General features: G+C 38.2%; 1 protein-coding gene across 5 annotated transcripts in view; it reads left to right on the top strand.

Moving 5' to 3' along the window:
- Window positions 1-24,161, top strand: part of ANKRD28 (ankyrin repeat domain 28) — a 186,373-nt gene that overhangs the window by 115,191 nt on the left and 47,021 nt on the right. For all 5 annotated transcript variants that reach the window (XM_060149563.1, XM_060149564.1, XM_060149562.1 and 2 more), the window contains 5 exons: window positions 4,305-4,375; window positions 10,169-10,369; window positions 12,049-12,136; window positions 17,723-17,865; window positions 20,442-20,654. In XM_060149563.1, coding sequence (XP_060005546.1) covers window positions 4,305-4,375; window positions 10,169-10,369; window positions 12,049-12,136; window positions 17,723-17,865; window positions 20,442-20,654 — 716 coding nt within the window. The remainder of the gene's footprint in view (window positions 1-4,304; window positions 4,376-10,168; window positions 10,370-12,048; window positions 12,137-17,722; window positions 17,866-20,441; window positions 20,655-24,161) is intronic.

The raw sequence follows: 24,161 nt of genomic DNA on the forward strand, positions 1-24,161 counted from the left end.
ATGTTCTTTCCTGTTTTAATGATTAGGAAATAGTAAAGAAATTAATCTTTTCTTGAGAGAAACTTAAGTCTTGTGACTTAAGATCATCCTTTGGAATCACAAATACTATACTCTGCCAGGTAGAGAGCCTGTGATGATGCTACTGGAGCTGTTACATTTGGTTTTATTTCTCTCTAGGAAGACTATTTTGTGTTTTCAGTGGATAGGATTTCTTTCTTTTCCTGCCCTCCCTCCCTCCCTCTTCGTTCTCTCCCTCCCCATCTTCCCCTTTCCCACTCTCTCCCCTTCCCACTAGGTCTGTTCCCCTCCCCCTCTTCCTCCTCTCTGTCTCCCTCCATCCCCCGCCTCTCTCTCCCTCTCCCCTCCCCATCTCCTTCTCTCTCTCCCTCCCCTCTCCTTCTCTTTTTCCTGTCTTCATCTTCTTTGTGGCTAGTTTTCAGCTGTTGGATTAGTTACTTTACTCTGGAAATGTCTTTTCCATTACTGGAATTACTTTGTAGTGTGTATATGAATATGTAGCTAATTTTGGAGCTCTGTGTGGAACAGAAGTCTGGTTACCTTCAGAGAGCTCACATGAGATGAGCTCTGGTAGCCTGGACGTCTGATGTGCACTGCCATGTTTATTGTTCTTAAGCCATTTTTCATTGTGCAGCCAACTGCTGCTCTTATAATGGACCTTGCTATGCCATGTTCGTCTGTTAATATATAAGGCACATACTAATTTACCCATGTGGGCAGGGGAGATATTTGTTGTATTGTGTCCTTAGAGATAGCCCAACCATTACTCACATACTTGACCTTTAATTTCCAAGGAATTAAAATATCTGATTAGTGTTACTAGAAGATGACTTAACACAAGTGTCTTCTGAGATAGGATATGATTAGATGTCTAAAATCCCATTGTGCTGATCTTCCTTCAGTTAAGTATCATTAGAATCTTTAAAAAAGAGCAAGCCAAATTTTTTATCAAGTTGTCTGCTAGTTGCAAGTGGCAGCATGATGTGTCCTCGTTAAGCCACTAGTGGATTATTTGTTATAGTCACTCATGTTTTTGATAAAATTAACTTTGAATTTTTTATTAAAAGAGAAAGAAAGACGATTTAATTAATTAGTTAATTATTGTAACTTAAAATGGAAGAATGAAGCAAGCAGGTTTTTTACTTTGGGCTGCCAAATGCACCATAAATATTAGATTTTCTTCCTTCAGTTGTATATCTGATAACCCATTTCCAAAAGAAAGACAGACTGTCTTCACCCTCTTCCTGCTTTCCAATTTTTTCTTTGCACTTGAAGCCAAATTCTTGGAGTGTTTTTTCATGACCACTCCTTTCATTTCATTTCCTCTTCAGTACATTTCACTTTTTGAACATGTAGTATTTCAGTTTCATTTCCGAATTAAAATATACACACCTTTAAAGGTATACAGCTTACAGCGCAGTTGCCTTTCTACCCTAGTTCCCCATCACAACATCCAATTCTTATTGCCCCCCACCACCAATGCAAACACATAGGCAACCACTGTTCTTAATGTCTTAGCTTTCCTCCAGGGTTTCCTTTTGCAAATGTAAATATAGATACTTAACTCTTCCTTTTTCTATGTAAAAGTAAAGAATATTATTCATACAGCTCTCACTTATTGCTGTTTTTACATTTTTTTTTTTTTTTGCGGCACGCGGGCCTCTCACTGTTGTGGCCTCTCCTGTTGCGGGGCACAGGCTCCCGCCGCGCAGCCTCAGTGGCCATGGCTCACAGGCCTAGCCGCTCCACGGCATGTGGGATCTTTCCTGGACCAGGGACACAAACCCGTGTCCCCTGCATCTGCAGGCGGACTCGCAACCACTGCGCCACCAAGGAAGCCCTATTTTTACTTTTTATTTCTCAGATCTTTATCAGCACGTAGAGATCATCATTTTTTGTGACAGCCACATTCTATTTCCTTGTTGGTTAATGCCTTGAATCAGACTTCTGACCCTTCCCATTTGTTGGAGGCCCATTTTCAGGCCTCATTCTTCTCTACTTCTGTCTTTCCGGGGTACTTGTGTCTTTTGAGTGTCTGTGTCACTACCCTTCTGGCCTTAATGCCAGGACCTGCCCTCCTACTGTGCACATAAATACAAAATCATAGAAAGAGGTACAGGAATTATAGAGAACCATTGAAGTTCCAAGTGATAAATGGGGAGAAGGAAGGAGCCTCTTCACTGTCTCTAGGGCTCCAACTTTCTGACCCGTGAACATTTCAAGTGTTTGTGCTCTTACCCAAAACAAATGCTGACTTTATTGTGGTCAGAAAAGCTTCTTTTCACCATTTCGGTCTCCACAGAACCTGGCCAGTAGTTGTTCATATGTTTATTACATTAATATACCACTGTCTCTGGCTGGGTTGTTGTTTTTTTTTAATTGGCTGTGTTGGGTCTTCATTGCTGCACGTGGGCTTTCGCTAGTTGTGACGAGTGGGGCTACTCTTTGTTGTGGTGTGCAGGCTTCCCATTGTGGTGGCTTCTCTTGTTGCGGAGCATGGGCTCTAGGCACGCGGGCTCAGTAGTTGTGGCTTGTGGGCTCCAGAGTGCAGGCTCAGTAGTTGTGGGGCATGGGCTTAGTTGCTCTGCGGCATGTGGCATCTTCCCAGACCAGGGCTCGAACCCGTGTCCCCTGCATTGGCAGGCGGATTCTTAACCACTCTGCCACCAGGGAAGTCCCTCTGGCTGGTTCTTTATTTTGCTGACTCCCTTTCTTTCTCCCACAGCTTTAAGCAATCTTGAAAGCTCTCCTGCTGTTTCATGATTCACTGGCCCTGCCCACACAGAGTTCAGCTTCAACTGCTGCACTTGTGGATGATTTCCTACACCTGCCTTTCATTCATTTTCTCTCACATTCAGACTTATAAAATCTACCTCTAATGTATCCGTGCTCCATGTACTAGGTACATTGGTTTGTATGTTAATCTTTTTTGTTGGTTTTTTATTGTTTGTTTGTATTTTGACTGTGCCGTGCTGCATGTGAGATTTCAGTTCCCTGATCAGGGATTGAACCCATGCCCCCTGCGTTGGAAGCTCGGAGTGCTAACCACTGGACCACCAGGGAACTCCCCTGTTAATTTTTGTAACAAGGTATTAGGGGATCTGGTTTATAGATGAAGAAATGTAGGTTCAGAGGGATCATATAGCTAGTTAGGGACCTATAGCTAGAGGTTATTCGGGCTGTAACTTGGAGTCACTGCACTTGATTATTACGTAGAACCTCACACTCAAAACAATGTAAACATAAGGATGTCTGAGTTCTATCCTTGGTTCTGCTGTAGTTGACTCTGGCGGTGAGCTGCTTGCTTGTACCAGCATTTCATCATCTAGAAAGTATGGAGGTTGGACTAGGTTCCTAAAGCCTCTTCTCACTTAGCTAGTTATTATTCTAGATGTAAATCTAGGATTGCTCATAGTGCAGGACCTGTTGCAAGTTCCTCTAGTCCTGAGAGTCAAGGTGGTTTCTCTCTACGTAGAGTGATCCCACGGTGTGCTGCTTCTGTTTGGTGGGGATTTAAGCACCAAATCAGTGGATTTTACATAGGTGATAGATTTTTTCCCCCTCAAATTACATAATACACTTATTGTCTTACTAAATTGTATTTCCATTCTATTAAGGAAAATTTGTGTCCATTGACTTAATGATTTTTAAACAAAAAATACATAGTTGATTTGTTTTAATTATTACTACTTTAGAACTTTAGGTATAACATGGAAAGACATGTGGATTGGTTCATTTCCTTTCTCAGTATTTTCCCCTAAGTTTATAGCCATTGTATCCATTTATAAAATAACTTTATAGTACTAAAGCATTTTTAATCAATACTGGAGAACTATTTTGATATTACTGTATTGCATTATAACATGATACATTCATTAGTAAAGAATTATAATGAAGACTTTGTAATGGTCTACGTTTTATGTCTTAGTATTCTTATTCATGTATTTAAGTATTTGAGGTTTTTAACACAAATTCTACATTGGGGTCTGATTTTCATTTTGGATGTGCTCTGTATAAAGGTGGCTTTTCTAGACTATATATAAAATGATGTTTCTTTGATTTTTAATAAAAAGAGCTAATACCTTACTGGATAATTATATCAATTAAAAAGGATAGTTTTGTTTTGTAATTTAAGGGTGATTTATTATCAGAAAGTATAAAAATGAAGTACTACATTTTCAGTTGTTATTTATCCAATTTGGACTATATATAACTAGTATTTCAGGATATTTACTTAAAATATTTTATGTAAAATATTTCAATTTATTTTTTTCTTCTTGTTGCAGGAGCTAGAGTTAATGCCAAAGACAACAAATGGTTGACACCTTTACACAGAGCAGTTGCATCTTGTAGTGAGGTATGAAATTTCTCTTAGTAAATATTTTGTATATAAAATCATTAAGTAGGCCTGTCTATGAGTCCATATTCAAATTCTGTATTTTCAAAAAAGGAAAAAGCAACTGAAAATACCTAGACTGGTCACTTTACTTTGGAATTTGTTCAAACCAAGTTAATTGTTCCATTTTCCTTTTGTGACTAAGGCCTCTTGGAGAGTCTGAAGTGGCAGAGAATAGAAAACCCTGCTTCTGTACTTCTTACAAGAGAGCAGTTGTTTTTCTATCTTACAAATTCCTCCTCAAGGCTTTTCTCTGCTGACTGGTTCACAGTAGCCTAATAGACATGTTGCAGAGGTTCTGCTGGTTGTGGTCAAGAAATAATCTCAGGAGTGTGTAATGACTAAATGAAATATTGTTTAGGTAAACACTGAAATTAGTTTCAGAAACATTACTTGATCTCACATGTTGCCAGTTCTAAATACAATCTTAAAATATGTTAGGTGTCTTATGAGGAAGAACAATTCCTTTTTATTTATAATCCTGTGTATTGTTTGACCTTCAAGATAACTGACATTTTGGGAGAAAGTTCATTTTTATATTTGTCATATCTTCTAGTCCTCATAACATCCTTGTAGGATAGATATTTTAAGGAACTGTGTAGTTAATAATTTGCCAGAACCACTCAGCTGTTGAGTAGCAGAGATGACACAAATACCTGGACCCTCTTTTCTTCTGTCATTTTACTGCCTTTCTAAAATGGATTGGGTACTTTTTACAGATGCATTGTGCCCAAAGCACCCCTTTTACCTATCTTACGATAGTTGAAAACATTTTTAAAATAAAAGGTGGGACTGTATAAATTAATGTTTTCTTCAGTTATTCAAATTGTGGGAGACGAGGGAGGGTGGCTACTGCTGCTTCTCCCCATCATGGGGCCAGATAGTTCTGGAGAGAGAAGGGGAACACATGCCTTGGGAGGATGTTTCCCCAGGAGAAACTGGGGGCGCTCCTTTCTGTTCATTCTTCTTTGTATTCCTCATTTCGAAGTACACCTTGAACCCCAAATGAGAGTTGGGTGAGTGAAGAGGAGTGGAGGAGAAGGTGGCTGGAAGGGAGGGACTGTAAATGCTGCGGTGTGACAGAGGCGGTCTGTTGACCATAAGCCTCTGGATCGGGAGAGGACGGTGGTCCTTGGTGGCTACAGCTAGTGAACTGTGGGACTTGGATCAGGAGACACTGGCTTCAGATATCACCTGCCACTTTCTAGCTGTGTGATCTTGGGCAAATCTGGGAATTCTGAAAACTAAGACCTATTAACCAAAATACTTTGAACTCTGAAATTCATGGTAATGTTTTTAAGTTAGTGGTTAGCCCTCTTGCAGTGAAGTTTCTTTAAATAAAGGCGGTTAAGGAAGATAAACATTGCCATCATGGCAACCTATTGATAAATTAGTCATACTTACCTATTTTTTGGTATGACTCTTGGAAATATGACTATTAAATTTGGTGGAGCTTTGTCAAATTAAATCATCAGAAAGAACACTTTGTATATTTGTAGAGATTATAAAACAGGCCTAAGATTCTTTAAAAAAATAATTAATGTTAAAGGCAGATTGCAGGTTCTACCCAGAGACCTAACTGCTGATTTTTTAAAAACTCTGTACGTGGCTTGAACTTAAGGGCAAGCTGTAGGTTAGAAAGCAACAGATCCTAATAAGTTTAAGTTTAAGCTTTTCAACCTGAAAAAGGTTTAGGCTTTTCATCCTAAAAACTACTAGGCTATGTAGTATTACTGCTCTTCTGCAGGATTATGGGAAACAGCTATAAAATGTAACCATTCCATAAAAATATAACTTCTGTAAACCCTGAGCCCTAAGGATTATTTTTCTTTTAAAAGGAAAATGCCATGATTAGGAAAACTGCTAGGAAGCGTAGTCAAGATTATCAGTTTCACTGGTGTTCTTTTAATTATTCTTGTCATATCCTAAGAGCAAAAGAAAGCTATACTTACATTACTTACTTCATTTAATAGAAAACATAACCGCAAAGGGGTATATAAAAAGGCAAAATTTTAGGTAGCTTTTGGTTTATGTTTTTGAGATACCATGAGAGAAGTAAGCTCTACAGAAGATGATTAGAGTGACTATTTTCTCACTTCTCCCAAGGACAGAGATGACTAGCATCGCTGAAGATGCATAGTAAGGAAGTTAACTCCTCACAGACAGTGGATGTCTTAAGGCTTAATTCCCTCACTGAACTTGGGTTTAGAAAGACTGCTTCGGGTTAACTATACCAAGTTCCCCAGCTCTCCTTCCGTGACATGGTTTCCATGCACCCGGTCATATTGTCTGGCTGCCGCATCTTTTCTCCACCACTGGTTTGTGACTGTCAATCTTGAAGTGTAGCATACAATCTAGCTCTCCATAAATGCTGAGTATTCTTCTGAATAAATCAGTTTCTGAATATTAGGGCTTTGTGAGTGTGTGTGTGTGTGTGTGTGTGTGTGTGTGTGTGTGTGTGTGTATGTGTTATTTATTTATTTATCTGTCTATCCATCCACATAACACTGGATCCTCTGAAGGATATGCATTTATTTCTTTAACCTAACTCCAGGAATTAACATTTTAGTTCTATCAAGATAACTGAGTTTAAAATATATTATCATGTGAGGTATTAGTGGTTCACCCAAACATTGTATTTATTTGGAATGCGTTAGCCCTTCTTTTCCCTGTGCCTGACCCTAAGCTATGAATAAATAAATACTCTTTGGATATAATTAGTTAACCTTTTGTTATCACCCCACCCCCATATTTCTTAATCTTATTTAAATCAGTGTCATAGGGTATTACTTGTTTGTTTGAAGTCAAGGCACACCTGCAGCATTTCTTACACATGCATACCCTCTAATAATGGAAAAATCGGGATCAAGGTTACTATGGTAATTCTGTCATTAGTAAAACTATATCCTTGGTTATCTCTACATTTTTTTTCTAAATGCTTGTAATGTGTTGCTAATAAAATCTAGAATTTTACTAGGGTAAGACATCAGGCTCATTGGTTTGTAATTTCCAGAAATTTACCTTTTAAAATTTGTTTTTTGTTTTTGTTTTTGAATCTCCTGTCTTTAGAGAGTTCTTTAGTTTTCTCTAAATTTTCAAAGATCACTGCTATTGTGATATGGCACTGACGTATATTATTCTGAGTAGTAAATGATGGATGTATTAGTCAGCTCAGCTGCCATAACAAAATACCATAGACTGGGTGGCTTAAACAACAGAAATGTTTTTTCTCACAGACTGGAGGCTAGAAGTCTCAAATGAAGGTCCAGCAGGGTCAGTTTCTGATGAGGACTCTCTTCCTGGCTTGCAGATGGCTGCCTTCTCACTGTGTCCTCGCATTTGGTCAGGGAGGGGGGAATCTCTCTCTCCCTCTTCCTTGTCTTAGAATGCCATCAGTCTGATCAGGTTAGGGTCTCTCCCTTATCATCTCATTTAACTTTACCGCTTTGTGGTGGGGGGTGGTTAGGACTTTGACACGAATTGTGGGGTACACAATTAAGTGTCCCCAGCAGTGGACCCAGGGTCCAAACAGTCTTAGTCGTTGTGTTTACAGCCTTCTTTAGGTGCCATCTTACCCACCCTCAACCATAAACTGGATTTATTCTTGTTTTTCTGTGAAACGAAAGTATAGCTTTGATTTTTCTGTTCTTGCTGATGGAGCATAAGTATTCCATACACTTTTCAGAAACTTAAAGGTATGCGTTGTGAATTCCAGTTGGAAATAATTAAGGCAAGCCTGGCATCTATAGTATGCTGTATTTGCCTAGTTTATCCAATTATAAATTCTTCATTTTGTTTTTAATTATTTTCTAGTACATCTATTTCCCAGGATGGTATTAGTGTTACTCCCTAAGTCACAAAATACCCTTCTTGAGGATGAAGATTGAGAATCCTGACAGTGTTTGTACTTTGTTCTCCACGATTCTGAGTATATATTCCTCTGTGTATCTTTTCCCCTATATTCCTTTTTCTTAATTGAAATATAATTTACAGTAAAATGCACAGACTTTAAGTGTGTAGTGTTGAGTTTTGGCAAATGTATACACCCATGTAACCTTTCTCCCAGTCTAGATTTAGAAGATTCCATCACTCCAGCACGTTCCCTCATGTCCCTTTTCAGTCAGTCCCTCCTGTCCCCAGAGGCACCTCTCAATTGCCTGTTCTAGAATTGCCTGTTCTAGAATTTTATAAAAATGGAATCATACAGTATGTACTCTTAATGTCTTGACTTCTTTTGAGATTAGTCATATTGTTGTGTACATTAGTGGTTCATTTCTTTTTATTGCCGAGTAGTGTTTCCTGTATGGATGTACAACAGTTTATCTATTTTCCTATAGGTGGACATTTACACTTCTTGTTTTTGGCTCTTATGAATAAATAAAATAAAAAATAAAATAAATAAAAACATTCTTAGATGGGTCTTGTTAAAATTTCTCTTGGGTAAATAGCTGGATTGGAATTGTGGGGTCACAGGGCAGGCCTCCATATGTCTTTACTTAGCTACTCAGCAGGTTGATAGATTGATGGGCGTCTCTCCAGTCTTTTGCCAGCCTTGCGCTGGTTCCCATATTTCAGCAGTTCTGATTACTTTTTATTTCAAAGGCTATGTGCAAATCATGAATAATACTATTTTGCTTAGTCTTCCTTGCTACTTTGCATAGTTAGTTATTTTAATCTTTTGAACAATCTTATGTACGTTAGGTTTTTTTGCTTCATAGCAGACTTGAGATGAGTGATGGACAGGTGCTCTTTCCCCTCTTTACTGATAAGAAAACCAAGGGTCAGTTTTACTAGACTTGAATAGTTATACCTTGTAAATGACAGAACTGAGGTGATTTGGTTCTGGTCCTTTTCATTTCATATGTAGTTTGTTGTTCATCTGCCAAAAATAGGATTATCACTGTAAGGAGAAAAATTTTGCTACGTTTAGTTCTGATTATATTGCTTAATATTGATGGCATACTGGATTCCTTTCGAATTTGCCATGAGTCCAGTTTATGGATGTTTTGTGACATTTTTCTTGTGCTTCTGGGAGACCAATCCCTTTGAATGGTAAATTCTTAATTTGCCTTGTTAACACCAACTTTCCCACCAGGTAGCATCACAACAAAGACTTCTTCCCTCCCTCCCTCCCTCCCTCCCTCCCTCCCTCCTTCCCTCCCTCCCTCCCTCCCTCCCTCCCTCCCTCCCTCCCTCCCTCCCTCCCTCCTTCCCTCCCTCCCTCCCTCCCTCCCTCCCTCCCTCCCTCCCCTCCCCTCCCCTCCCCTCCCCTCCCTCCCTCTCTTTCACTCTCTCTCTAATGAATTAGATCCTAGTGATTTTTCATTTTGTAAAATATAGCATGTGGAATACTTTGGGAAGTAGTATGTTTAAATTTTTATATATTTAATGGCAAAGTGATAAATCTACTTTTTAAAGCTTTGAAAGTATAAATTAATTGTATCTCACCATCTAGAAAAGCAATATTAGTAATGAATGTTTTTGAAGGATATTTGTCAGTATTTCTTGTACATTTTGATAGAGACTGATTGTTGTGCCTTTAATTGGAGGATAGAGAAAGGGAATGTTTTATTTTGATGTATCTTGCATGGCTCTGAGTACTGCCGTTAGTTCAAGCTATTTTGTTTTCTGGCTTGTTTATAGCAGGTTCTGCCAGAACTATTTTTATTTTCTCAAGAAATTTTATTTCCTTCATGTGTGTACAATTTCTAAAGCTGTTAACTCATTTGTCTTGTATATCTTCATATGTTTTAGGAAGCAGTTCAGGTACTTTTGAAGCATTCTGCAGATGTTAACGCTCGAGACAAAAACTGGCAAACACCTTTACACATAGCGGCTGCTAATAAAGCTGTAAAGTGTGCGGAAGCTTTGGTCCCTCTGCTGAGTAATGTAAATGTGTCTGATCGAGCAGGGAGAACTGCACTGCATCATGCAGCTTTCAGTGGACACGGGGAGGTAAGTGGTATTCAGTTAGACAGTGATTCTCTCTCTCTGCGTGTGTGCCCGCCCTCCCATTATTAATGAACTTGCCTATTTTGCTCATTTTTATTTAATTTTGCCTTTTTCAAACCCTCAGACTTCTTTTCATGATAATTCATGATATATAGCTTTCTCAAATTTAGAAATTTATTTATCAGATACAACCCCTGCACTTGAATTTCATGGTCAACCTGGGGAGATAAAGGACAACACTGCCAACTGTAACACAATGTGAAAAGTATGTTCTGTCATTGCAGGAAAAAATGTCTAGGAAGGTGGAACAGTTTCATTGTTCTCCCAGAAAGATGGTGGCAAAGGAAGGTGGAGTGTAGAAAACCTTTTTTTTTTTTGCGGTACGCGGGCCTCTCACTGTTGTGGCCTCTCCCGTTGCAGAGCACAGGCTCCGGACACGCAGGCTTAGCGGCCATGGCTCATGGGCCCAGCCGCTTCGTGGCATGTGGGATCTTCCCGGACCGGGGCATGAACCCATGTCCCCTGCATCTGCAGGCGGACTCTCAACCACTGCGCCACCAGGGAAGCCCAAAAACATTTTCTTATAGTTTATTTTGAACATTTAGTCAAGAATTCTTTGATGACAGACCATCAAAAGAAAACAATTTAAGAAAATTAATATTTAGTTATCTTATACAAGGAGTATTGGTTAATGTTAAGTGTGCCATAGCAAAGAGTGGGGTTTATGTATGTACATGGGAGACTTAGGAAAGAATGAGACTCAGAGTTAGAAGAACCTTTGAGGGCAACTTGTCCAGTCCTCCATTTTTGTTGCAGACACAGAAACTCAAAGAAGTAAAAATGGTGGTCCTACTGTATAGCAGAGGGAACTATATTCAATATCAATTCTTTTCCTGTAGTAGAAAAGAATCTGGAAGAAACATATGTATATATAAAACTGAATCACTTTGCTATGTACCTGAAACATTGTAAATCAACTATACTTCAATTTTTTTTAAAAAAAGAGGTAAAGTGACATTCCCAAGATTCCATGGCTGAGGGTTAGTCACTGCAGTGCTGTTTTCACTGTTCTCGGCTTTTGCAACATAAAGAATTCTTGTCTCTGCTGCAGTTCAGGTCACTAGATGAGTCCCTTTTTGACATCTGGAATGCCCTTTCTAATGGGGAAACTATTGTAAATATGCTTGAACCTAATGGAAATGACTTTTTTTGGTACATTATGAGGTAAGTAGACTGTGCAATGACCTTCAGGTCTAATCATATTACGGACACTGCACCTGTGTTTGAATTAAATTTAAGAGGTTTCTGGGATCAGAATGCACTTTGAATTTTAATAACACTTTGGGCTATAAAAAGGAATAAAACCTGTTGTTAAATACTCTCCCTTTAGACTTTCCAGATTTGTGCTTAGTTGTTCATAAAATACCAGGACACAAAGTGGCATCTTTAAAAAGATGCTGATGCCTGACTTCAGTAACCACCATAGTGAAACCTTTTTTCGTATATTGTCCTGTTGTTTATTAAATTATGTTAAAGCATCTTCAGTATATAGTCTCATCTTTCCTCTCTACAGATGCAGAAATTCAGTGCCAGAGAGCTTGAGATGAGTAGTTTTCACGATGGATATTCATGAACAGTTCTGCTTCTGAATGTTGATGAAACTGTGTTTATTTTTATTCCAGATGGTGAAACTACTCTTGTCTAGAGGTGCCAATATTAATGCTTTTGACAAGAAAGATAGACGTGCTATCCACTGGGCAGCATATATGGGTATGTGTATTTTAAATTTATTTTTTGACATTAAGTATTAAGGAAAAGTTGGACATTTCGTTCTTGCATTTGGTATAACATGTCTTTTGAGGTAGTGAGAAGTTGCACCATATCTGAGTTTGCTGCCCAAGTGGAGCCAGCCTGGGAGTCAGGGGAGGTTTGCCAGGACAGGAGTACATTAGGTCCAGTTCTCCTGAAAGCTGTTTAAAATTAATTGTTTACTTTTAAAGGGAGAGATGTCCTAGACACAAGTTTGGGATACAGAGTTTAGATTGGTGTTTACTAAAAGCCCATTCTCATACCCATCCTGAACCCATCCTTGTTTGTATGGGAATATTAAGGTAGAAGTTGTGAAGATGTATTAAGAAGCCTGTTATCTTGTGCCAAGCACTGTGTTAAATAGGCATATCACGTTTGATTTCTACCACAGTAAGAAAATGAGGTTTAGATATCAGCTTTTCTGCTTTTAACATTCTTGAGGGAATTCCCTGGCAGTCCAGTGGTTAGGACTTCTCGCCTTCACTGCCGAGGGTGTGGGTTCCATCCCTGGTCGGGGAACTAAGATCCCACAAGCTGCTCAGTGTGACCAAACAAAGAAAAAAAAAGGATTCTTGAAAAGTCTTAGGATCTGCACAGTTGCAGTTTGAAACTAACAGAGCTCATGGGAAAATGGTCCTGGGGCAGACTGCTTAAAACCTACGCAACTCCACGAGCAGAGCACTAACAAAAGCATTAATGGGTTTTTGAGGTAACTGGGACAGCCAGGGAGGAGAAGAGTCAGGCTTCCACAGGATACTTTAAAACGCACAGAAAGAACAGAGCAGAGATGCTGGCCTGCGGGCGCTAAGACCACGCAGGTCGAAGTGTATCTCAACCTGCTGCAAACCTTGCAAGTCCCGTAGGGCTAGGCTGTGCCTCTGGAAGGAAGCCGTGGGTGGGGCATCTTACAATAGAGCTGAAGAACTCCTTTCTTTGCAGCCATGGAGCTCAGGGCTTTTTCTTTTCCTCCCAACAGTCTATTCTGCTTCTGCTCTTCTTGCTCCTCTGACTTAGGAAAAATTACATGGACTGACGGACCACATAGTGCTGGTCTCATTCCCATGTGCCTCTCATACTGACTACAGAGACAGTCTAGCCCCTCTTCTCACAGGCATAGCTTATCCTCACTACTCCCTGCCTTTGCTTTTGTCTTTTCCTAGCTCTCACTTAAAATTCGAAGGTTGATAGAAGATTATTAATTTTAAAAACTATATAAAATTGTAAAATACAAAAATGTAAGAAACCAAATGAACTCAAACCAGTTGACGGTAACCCCAAGGTCCAGGAAAATCCTTTGCCCATCATGGAAATAACTCTTGGACTCTTGGTGTTTCTCTCACACCAAAGGTTTGTGCCTCCAGTTATGTCATGGGCACTTTTCTTCTGTTAACTGAAGGTAAAACATCCAGAAGCAAGTCTCCTGTGGTGTCCTAAAGTGCCCTCCTCACAGCCTGTAGGTTTTCTGTATTTTAAGTCTTGGGGATTTTTCTGAATATTCTGGAATAGCTTATTCTTGACAGTTCAGGAACAGATAGTCTGTGATTTTAAACTATATACCTTATATTAAAAGGTTCACACATTAAGCAGAGGGTGTCAGGCCTTTTATCTCCAAAGAATTAAACTTGGCTAAACAGCTGTTTTCATAAAATTGAAGGCCAAGGAATTTTGTGGGTTGCCTCTAATTGAGCTCCCAGAGTAGCTGGGTGTGTATATCTCAGAGGCCCTTGGATGGCTTTGTTTTCCTTGATCTACTAAATGTCATTTTTCAGGCCAATTGTGGATTGTAAAAGATATTCTGTATTTCTTGGACCTCATAGTCCATTTAATTTTTGAGCATAAACATTCAGAGATTCATAATTTTCCTTTCCCTGTCTCTTCCTTCCTTTAAGCTTGGAAAATGAGGAGTATTGACACACAGTTTCTAAAACCATTCAGTTGTTTTAGGTGTTCAGGATTAAAAAGGAGCTAAATATATGAAAGTAGGGAGTTACTGCCTGGTCTCTTAAGACAGGCCTTAAGTCCAGGTCATTGACACCTCTAGAGAATCTGCCAATATTAGCCTAAGAGACATTACATTATTGCATTACATGTCTTCTTGTAATTTATTTCTCACAGGCTTCTGTATTTGCCCTGGCCTTCTGTCCCCTGGTTGAGGCTACCCTTACTTTTCTGTTAGGTTCTACCTCTTATACTTATGCTACGATTGAATCCTCTGTTTATGTTCCCCAGCCCCACCACTGTCCCCAAATGAACTGATCATTTTTCCCTCCCTACGCTGTGTTTGCTCCTACCATGAACCTTCATTAAGAATCCATTTACTGTTACTGATGAACCTAGTTACAGGGCAGGAATAAAGAGGTAGACATAGAAAATGGACTTGAGGACATGGGGTGGGAGGGCGAAGCTGGGGCGAAGTGAGAGTAGCATCGACATATATACACTACCGAATGCAGAATAGTTGGCTGGTGGGAAGCAGCAGCATAGCACAGGGACATCAGCTCGGTGCTCTGAGATGACCTAGAAGGGTAGGATAGGGAGGGTGGGAGGGAGGCTCAAGAGGGAGGGGATATGGGGGCATGTGTATGCATGTGGCTGATTCACTTTGGTGTACAACAGAAACTAACAGTATTGTGAAGCAATTATACTCCAATAAAGATCTGTTTAAAAAAAAATCCATTTACTCATTCATCTTTTCTGTTGCCTTCAGTGCTTTTAGCAATATCCAGTCACTTTTTGCCTCAAAGTACCTTACTGTGGTGACTTTGACATAGAGGGTACTAAATAAATATTAATTACCTTGATAAGCAACTCATTACATTAATTCTTCTTAAAGCAATGCATAATTTGAGTTGATGTGAAATGGTGTTTTTCTTCTTACTTTCCTTTCCATAAAAACTTGTGAGCATAGCTCATTTTACTTTTATTAATACATTCATGAACAAAAGAAAAATGTAGGGAATTTTCCAAATTCCTGACAGATAATGATTACATTTATCAAATTCACGTTGCATGGATATAATTTTTTTAAAGGAGTTATTGACTACAGAATTATGTATGCCATGCATGTCTGCTGGATGCTGTCTTCTAAAAATACACCCATATGAATTGAATGAAATCTAGTCTCCTTGGTAGCATCGTTCTATAAATTGATAAGGAAAACACATATGTATTCTGGCTAGGTTCCACCTTGCTAGAACAATATCATTTATTTCACTCTAGAACTTTCTTCCCTTTTTTCTTTTAAATAGATCACCCCAAACTGGCTATGGAAAGACCCCTTCTTCATGTTTTCAGTGGTCCGTTAAAGGAAGTTTTACATATTTCAGAAATGTGATTAAATAAATATTTGTCAATTTTAAGATTGTAAATTTCCCTATGCATGGCACCTTTTAAAAATAGGGCTTTATCGGTCTCAGGAAAAGTTCACACTTCCTGGAATCTACATAATTAATATCTAAGTCATTTACTTAGAATGATGTGTTGGTTTTGGATAGTTTTTCCATTATGTTTGTATAATGGGCCTTCTAGTCTTAAAAATCAGGAGAATTTATTTCTTTTTGGCATATTTAGTGAATAATATGCATTTGCCCGGTTTAAAAAAGCTATATTTATGCGTGAGCCTCCTGGGCATTATAAGTCCTGGTTTTTAATACATTACAGTAAACCCAAGTAGTTGTCTTTCTAGAGCCATAGATCAGAGAGTAATGTGTAGTGAGAGATCTTTTGTACCAGTTAGTGCTCTTATATGATAGTCACATTTAATTTGGCATCTAATGATTTGACAGATATTCTTTTGATTTTTTCCTAAAAATGTAGTAGATATTTTTCATATTGAAATGGGGAAAAAATAGCTGAATGTATCCACTTTAATTGATAATTTATATATATGAACAACTATATCTACTTGATTCTTTATGCATCTTGTAGACTCCTTTTTTCAAGGGGTCAAGGCACTATGTTTGAAAGTCTCATTTTTATAGTTATTTACTTTATATACTCCTTCCCTATGAGGGGTATTAAAAATGGCATCATTAGCAACTCGTTTAATGTAACATATTTATTAGGTACCTATTTTGTTTGAAATACACCAAGAAGTAGAACATAAGAGCCTATGATATTTGCCTTTAAAGATATATATATTTGGGAACTTAATACATAAAAGTAATTAAAGAGTTTGTTAAATAATGATTCAAGTTTAAGATACATCACAAAATATTATTATGTATGCTTATTAGATAGTATTTACAGGTACACTGTGCTTTTGGCCACGTAATTCTAGGCAACTAGAAGCCTTAAAAAGACTTCTAGGGAAGATAGGAACTGACATGACCTTCTTCGAGGATTAGTAACAACGATTAGAAAGAAACGTCCAAGCAGAACATTCTGTACAACGTAGGAATCAGTCCCATGAACAAAGGCACAGAGGTGGAAAGGCTTTTGGGAGGAGGAGAAAGTACTGTATAATCTAATGTGACAAGAAGTGAGGAGATAAGAAAGGAGAACAGCGGTTCTCCCTCCTTCCACCTGGCCTCCTTATGTGGTTGGGTAGGGCCTGAGACTAGTTCTGCCTAATGAAAGTAGCATCCCCTGTGGACCAGAGCATTTAATTGCTGGTGTGAGACTGTAGTCTGTTCCCCTTTCTGGCACAGTGACCAAGCTGCCTTCAAATCGTGTGTCAGCTCCATGAATCTGGATCCTTGCGTGACTGAGCAGAGCCCTCTGGCCAAGCTATCATAATGCTAAAGAGAAATAAAACACTAATTGTTTAAGCCACTGAGATTTGGGAGTTGGTTGTCAACCACAGCATGTATAACCTAGCCCAGGGGTCCTCATCCCCCGGAACCGGGCCACACAGCAAAAGATGAGCCGCAGGCAAGCCAGCCAAGTTTCATCTGCCGCTCAGCATCCCCCGCATAGGGCTGAACCATCCCCCCCATCACTCACATTACCGCCTGAACCATTCCCGCCCCACCCCCGCCACGTGGAAAAATTGTCTCCCATGAACCCGGTCCCTGTTGCCAAAAAGTTTGGGGACTGCTGACCTAGCCTATCCTGATTGTTAAGGCATCTGGTGGAAATAATAAGGGAAAAGAAGTTTTTAGCTGCATGTTCTAAAGACCTGACATTTTTTAAGAAATAAGCCCAAGTCACTCCCAGATTTCCACGTAGAAGAAGATTCTACAACATAAACTAATGTCTTACATTAGACATGAAAAGCTAACTTAAGAATTGGAGAATGTATTGAAACAACCTTGGAAACAACAAGATCTAGGTAAAAGGATTGCAGGGTTATCATTGGATAAAATAATTAAATGTATTATTTTCAATTATTAGTTACCTCTATCAGCATTTATCAAAATTATCCTGAATTCTTATTTTTTTCTTCTGTCATCTCTCTGGTTATAATGTGATTAATTGGTGACTTGTCATGCATTATCTAGTTAATTTGTATTGTATTTTTACCTGTCTTTAAAGATATTCAGGATTGTATTTCATGTTTTCCATACACTCATCTTCTTGTTTTTTTCTTCATAAACACATTTTCAGGTCACATTGAAGTAGTGAAATTACTTGTGGCACACGGAGCTGAAGTGACATGCAAGGACAAGAAGTCTTACACACCTCTCCACGCAGCAGCCTCTAGTGGGATGATCAGCGTGGTCAAGTACCTTCTTGATCTTGGGGTTGATGTAAGCAGTACAGAAGAATGGAGCATTTTGTGTGTTTGTGATTTTGTTGTTGGCAGAAGTTATTTCAAATTTAAAAGATGATTTCTTACAATAAGATTTTTGTCTTTTAATAGTTTTATGTTTATAGTCCTTCACATAATATACAGTGCACTGATGTCTGACCAAGCCATGAAGTTAGTCAAATGTATTAAGAGGTAAAATATATTCCAAAGGTGAACGGTTGATTGACAGAAGTTTTTCTTTTCCATCACATTCTAGGCCCTGTAGCTTCATTTCAGCTATGGAAACCAGCAGATCAGACATATTTGGATTATTTTCCTAAGTGGCTGGGTTATTGTTAGTATTATTTGCCCAGTTTGTCTAATATTTCCTTTAAATGACCGTAGCTGTTCACATTACAGGATATTGGCCAGAGGCAGGCAGGAAAACTAGAGGCTTCTGGCCCATTAGCTGCAAGTGTTCCTTACTGTATGATCTCTTTGGTTCAGAGGGGTTGCTCCTTCATCTGAATATATTTGATTACGGAACTGGGATAGCTAAGAATACCTGGAACTCCCACAGTCCATCCTTTAGGCACAGTTCTGACAAACTCATCTGGTCTTTAAAACACAGATGAAAAAGCAGCCAGGTAGAAGGAGAGAGGGAGGTAGTTTAGATCAGCTGCAAAGACAGAAAGATAGGTGGTAATCTGGTTGGACAAAGAATACGTGGCAGAACTGTGGAGCTGGATAGCCTATTAATTTAATTTAAGAACTTTGTGAAGCACTTAGTTATTGAAAATGTAGGGATCAAAAATTCAAACACATTGTTAGGTAGAAGCTTGTAGAGTGCAAACAGATGAAAGTTTTATTTCAACTCAGCAGTTCCTAGCTCTGTTTCAACAGAGTGACATAACGCCTTAAGAGACCCTTGATCTAGATAAATGAGATAGCCTTGTTTCTGATCACTGTTTCAAGTCCATTCTGGTGCAATTTTTAAAGCTTATGTTGACAGCATATTGACAGCAAAATTATAAACTCTGGTGAGAGTGTTCTTCAGAAAAAGTGGTCAGACTTAGAGCCATTTAGTGACATGTGGCCTCCAATTGCATGACTTAGTTTCCTAGAGCTGAAGTGAGTGACTTAAAACAATAAATTTAATCTCTCAAAGTTTTGGAAGCTCCGAGGGAGAATCTTTTCTGTGTCCGCCAGCTTTTGGTGATGAAATCTAGATAACCTGACTAAAGTTAAGTGTTGCTTTTTCACTTCCTCTAATTTCTGTTACCAGAGATGTGAGAAAAGAAAATGTTAAATAAAGTTGTGACAAGTTGGGGCCAACCGCAAGTTTAGAGGGCACAGTCTCCACACAGGACTGACTTCAGTTTTGATGATTCACTAGAAGGACTCCAGAAACTCACTGCAAGCTATTATACTCACAGTTATGGTTTATTATGCAGAAAAGATACAAATTAACATCAGCCAAAGGAAGAGACACACAAGGCAGAGTCTAAGAGTATTCTAAACACAAAGCTTCCATTGGCCTCTCCTTACGGAGTTAGGACTCCTTACTCTCCCAGCATCAGAACGTGACATATGCACATAGTATTGCTAACCAGAGAAGCACTCCTGAGCTTTGTTTTCAGAGTTTTATTGGGCCTCCACTACATAGGCATGATTGATTGATCAAAATTGCTCATATGGTTGATTTCAGTCTCCAAGTCCACTGATACCAGCGGACCCAAAGCCCCTCCCCTCCATCACATGGTTGGTTTATGTGGTGTGGTTGGCCCTGCCCTAAAGACCCGCTGTGCCTGCTCCTACTCTCAGGTCCAGGGTAGCCAGCTCCCACCCTGGACAAGGACACAGCTGTCAGGTGTGCCATAGATGACCTCCCAGAAGACAGGAGCGAAAGTACAATTCTTTACCACAGAAAAGTTATGTAAACTTTAAAATATTCATCCAATATATTTTTTAAGAAATAGAAAGGAAACTTCAGTTACATGAATTATTTCTCAATGTTGACTATATTTTTTGAGCATATTCATTTTGGTAAAATGTCAGTATGTAGGCTGGAAAATATCTAAAGCCCAAGTTTGTTGCAAAAATGAATTAAATAGAAAAGGATGTCAGTCATTTTTAAAAAAATCTTTCTCTCTACTAATCACCAACTTTATTAATCTTTTGTCACTGTAAATAGCAGAAAATATGCGTGTTTTTCAATATGTGTCAGAATTTTCAGTTTGTGTTCATTTTTCATGATTCTTAGAATTAATTCTGTGGTTGTCCCTTCCCTAGAATGCTTTTAAAAATATATTATTTGTTTTCATTTTCCTAAAATATCTCCTGGAATCATTCAGTTTTGTCATGAAGTAGACATCGTATATATGAGTTATGTTCCCTGAAGCTACAAAATCGTTTGACACCAAAATGTTATGTTCATTTTTTTATTGAAGTTTAAGATTATAAGCCATATCTGTGTATTTATCCCTGTTTGTTTCTCACTTTAATAATTAGATTTCAACCACAGTGTTGCTAAAATAGCTCACAGCGATAATTAGGAAGACTGCTTTAAGATTGACAATGTTTTTCTTCCAATAGATGAATGAACCAAATGCCTATGGAAATACACCTCTTCATGTAGCCTGCTACAATGGACAAGATGTTGTCGTGAATGAACTTATAGACTGTGGTGCTAATGTAAATCAAAAGAATGAAAAAGGGTTTACTCCTTTGCACTTTGCTGCTGCATCAACACATGGAGCATTGTGTTTAGAGCTTCTAGTAGGCAATGGGGCCGATGTCAATATGAAGGTATGAAGTAATATCAGAATCCCTATCTAGTATTTAGGAGTTCACTGTAGTATCAGTAGCTACTAAAAAGGAGTGAATTACTGATAACACACAGATGAATCTTAAAAATACTATGCTGAGTGAAAGCGTTACACAAGAATATATTCACTATTTCCATTTATATAAGGTTTTAGAACAGACAAAATTCCAGTTATATGGGGTTCCATACGCTATAGTTGGGGAAATAAAAAAAAGAGAGAACAATTGTTGCCTCTGGGAGGAGAGACTGATGAAAAGGGGGCGTGGGGGAACTTTCTCTGTGGTGGTAATGTCCTGTATTTTGACAACTTTGTTATATAAATAAGTGTTAGTCAAAACTCATCAGGTGGTACATTTTTTGTATGTCTCATTGCATGTAAATGTTCCCGTAGAAGGTTACAAATCAAACAAATACTGAACCCTAGTTAATGATATGCATACCAAAGTGTTTAGAGGTAATAGGTAATGATATCAGCAGCTGACTTTAAAAAGCATCACTTAGGGACTTTCCTGGCGGTCCAGTGGTTAAGACTGCACGCTTCCACTGCAGGGGGCACAGGTTTGATCCCTAGTCTTGCATGCCACGCGGTGTGGCCTACCCCCCCGCCAAAAAAAAAAGCATCACTTAATTGCACGGGTGGGTAGAGAGATGGATGTATGATAATGCTCACATAGTAAAATGTTAGTGGTAGACTCTAGGTGGTAGGTATATGGGTGTTCACTGTAATATTCTTTCAACTTTTCTGTTTTGAAATTTTTCACAGTGTTAGAAAAATTAGAAGACTGATACAGTGTTTTACATATAAGAATAGTTGCTTTTTGGTTTTTTGGTCATTCACTTCCAAGAGTGAACATTTAAATTTAAAAATATGTGAAAATTCTGGAGCCAAAATATACGTACTTTACTGCATAATTCTTTGGAAATGCACCTGCAACCACAGTTTTGAACATAACTACTTCATAATGTGTAATCATCATTTTATATTTTCCAAGATGCTTTCACTGATTGCTTCTGTATTAATTTATTAATTCATTCTTTGAGCACTTGCCAAACCATGTCTTGTGGTGTAAAGAAAAGAAAACCACAAACAAAATTGAACCGTTTAGGATTAGTAAAAACATTTAAGCTTCAAATGTTTTCAGAGCTTTCATTGCATAAAATTTCAGCTTCTTTTGTAGGTGTGATGAGCCAGTGTCTTTCAGACTGGTAGAGAAAGGAGTCCATTTCCTTACCTGTCTAACTTTAGAAAATCCTTTAACGATGCCACTGACCCACTCTGACAGCTGTAGCAGCAGCAAGCCCATCTATAATTAGGTCGTTGCTCTAAATTGCCCCTTGCCAGCTAAAGGACAAAATTTATACATATCAACTTATGGAAGGAAAGGGCATGAGATATCATAAAGAACTCCTTTCTGGTTAAAATGTCTCTTTTACGAATATACATTTAAAGCTTTCAGTTCTCAATCAAATCACCAACTAAACTAAAGTTTTATTTTTAATAATTTAAATAACTTCTAAATATTTACTGATAAGTTCAAACTGCTTATTTTGATTTGAAGAATTCCTGCTGTTTGGATAATCAGTGCCTAGAAAAAATATCAGAATTCTTGTGGGGGTGGGAAGTTAGTTACTTGTTTCCTCAAAAGCCTAGTAATATTTTTTAATGAAGAGTTTTTCAAAATAAAAACTTTGAAATTATCTTCATATTCTTCAAACGAAAAGATCTCATCAAGTAGTTTTAGTCTCTGTGAGACCCCTTTATGATAAAGGGGCTGTAGTTAAAATTATCTTTGTTAAATATTAAGTATCATGAAATAAGAGGCTTACCTATATCATTAACTATTATGCATTTTTTAGTTTATATGGGGCTGGGTAAAAATTAGGCTTTCTATTTTATACAGTGCCATTTAGACATGACTGTTTACTATAATTTGAAGATAATTAATCGCTTGCTTCATGTCATTGCCTACGTAGCTGACTCTAGTACCTATGATTATTTTTAAGTCTGTATTTTCTTTTGAAATGTTGAGATGAGAATCAGTTCTACAAGAGGGTCACTTGTAGTATAATGCTTAGCAGTGGTTTTATTTGAAGTTACCTCCCTAATGATTTAGAAAATTCAGTGGTAGATTTTACACATGACAAGAGAATGTTTTAGCAAAACAGTTAAGATGTGGTGGTTAAGTAGATTTGAAGACAAAAGACCGTGATGCTGGTTTAAAAATAGATTTCATAAAAGTTGCTTTAATTTTGTCTAAGGACGTATGACGTCCTGCTGATGTGCAGTTGCCCAGTTATCTTACTGCCGAGTTCCATTGAAACACACTCCCTAAGTTGTTGATGACTTCTGAGGTACCGTCCAACTGACATTATGTAAAAATTGTTGATAGCAGTGAGTTTTCAACGCATAAGAATTTGCATTCATTCAAGAATATATCTTCGTTCCTGACACTATGTTTCCTGTATTTGTCAAATCGATGCTTATCGAATTATTGTTTGACTAACAAGTTAAGGCTTTGACATTTGCCTTGGAGGAAAAATATTATATTTGTTGACCCTAAAGTTCTCCTTATCAAGGCACCTTTCTCCTTCATCTTTTCCTCCCATTCCATTCTCTATTTTGATTTTTCTGTCCTTGATCAGGTTGTGGATGACTAGAATTGGAATGTGAACTTAGATTTGTAATTATTCAGTTTATAAGTTTTTTAATTGGTTGTCCTACAGAATACTACATAGAAGTAAAATGAATGGGTTTTTTTACATATTTATTAGAGTATAATTGCTTTACAATGGTGTTTTAGTTTCTGCTTTATAACAGAATGAATCAGTTATACATATACATATGTTCCCATATCTCTTCCTTCTTGCATCTCCCTCCCTCCCACCCTCCCTACCCCACCCCTCCAGGCGGTCACAAAGCACCGAGCTGATCTCCCTGTGCTATGCGGCTGCTTCCCACTAGCTATCTACCTTACATTTGGTAGTGTATATATGTCCATGCCTTTCTGTTGCTTTGACACAGCTTACCCTTCCCCCTCCCTATATCCTCAAGTCCGTTCTCTAGTAGGTCTGTGTCTTTATTCCTGTCTTACCCCTAGGTTCTTCATGACATTTTTCTTTTCTTAAATTCCATATATATGTGTTAGCATACGGTATTTGTCTTTCTCTTTTCTGACTTACGTCACTCTGTATGACAGACTCTAGGTCCATCCACCTCATTACAAATAGCTCAATTTTGTTTCTTTTTATGACTGAGTAATATTCCATTGTGTATATGTGCCACATCTTCTTTATCCATTCATCCGCTGATGGACACTTAGGTTGTTTCCGTCTCTGGGCTATTGTAAATAGAGCTGCAATGAACATTTTGGTATATGACTCTTCTTGAATTATGGTTTTCTCAGGGTATATGCCCAGTAGTGGGATTGTTGGGTCATATGGTAGTTCTATTTGTAGTTTTTTAAGGAACCTCCATACTGTTCTCCATA

This window comes from Lagenorhynchus albirostris, chromosome 5, assembly GCF_949774975.1.
Source record: "Lagenorhynchus albirostris chromosome 5, mLagAlb1.1, whole genome shotgun sequence".
Lineage (NCBI taxonomy): Eukaryota > Metazoa > Chordata > Mammalia > Artiodactyla > Delphinidae > Lagenorhynchus > Lagenorhynchus albirostris.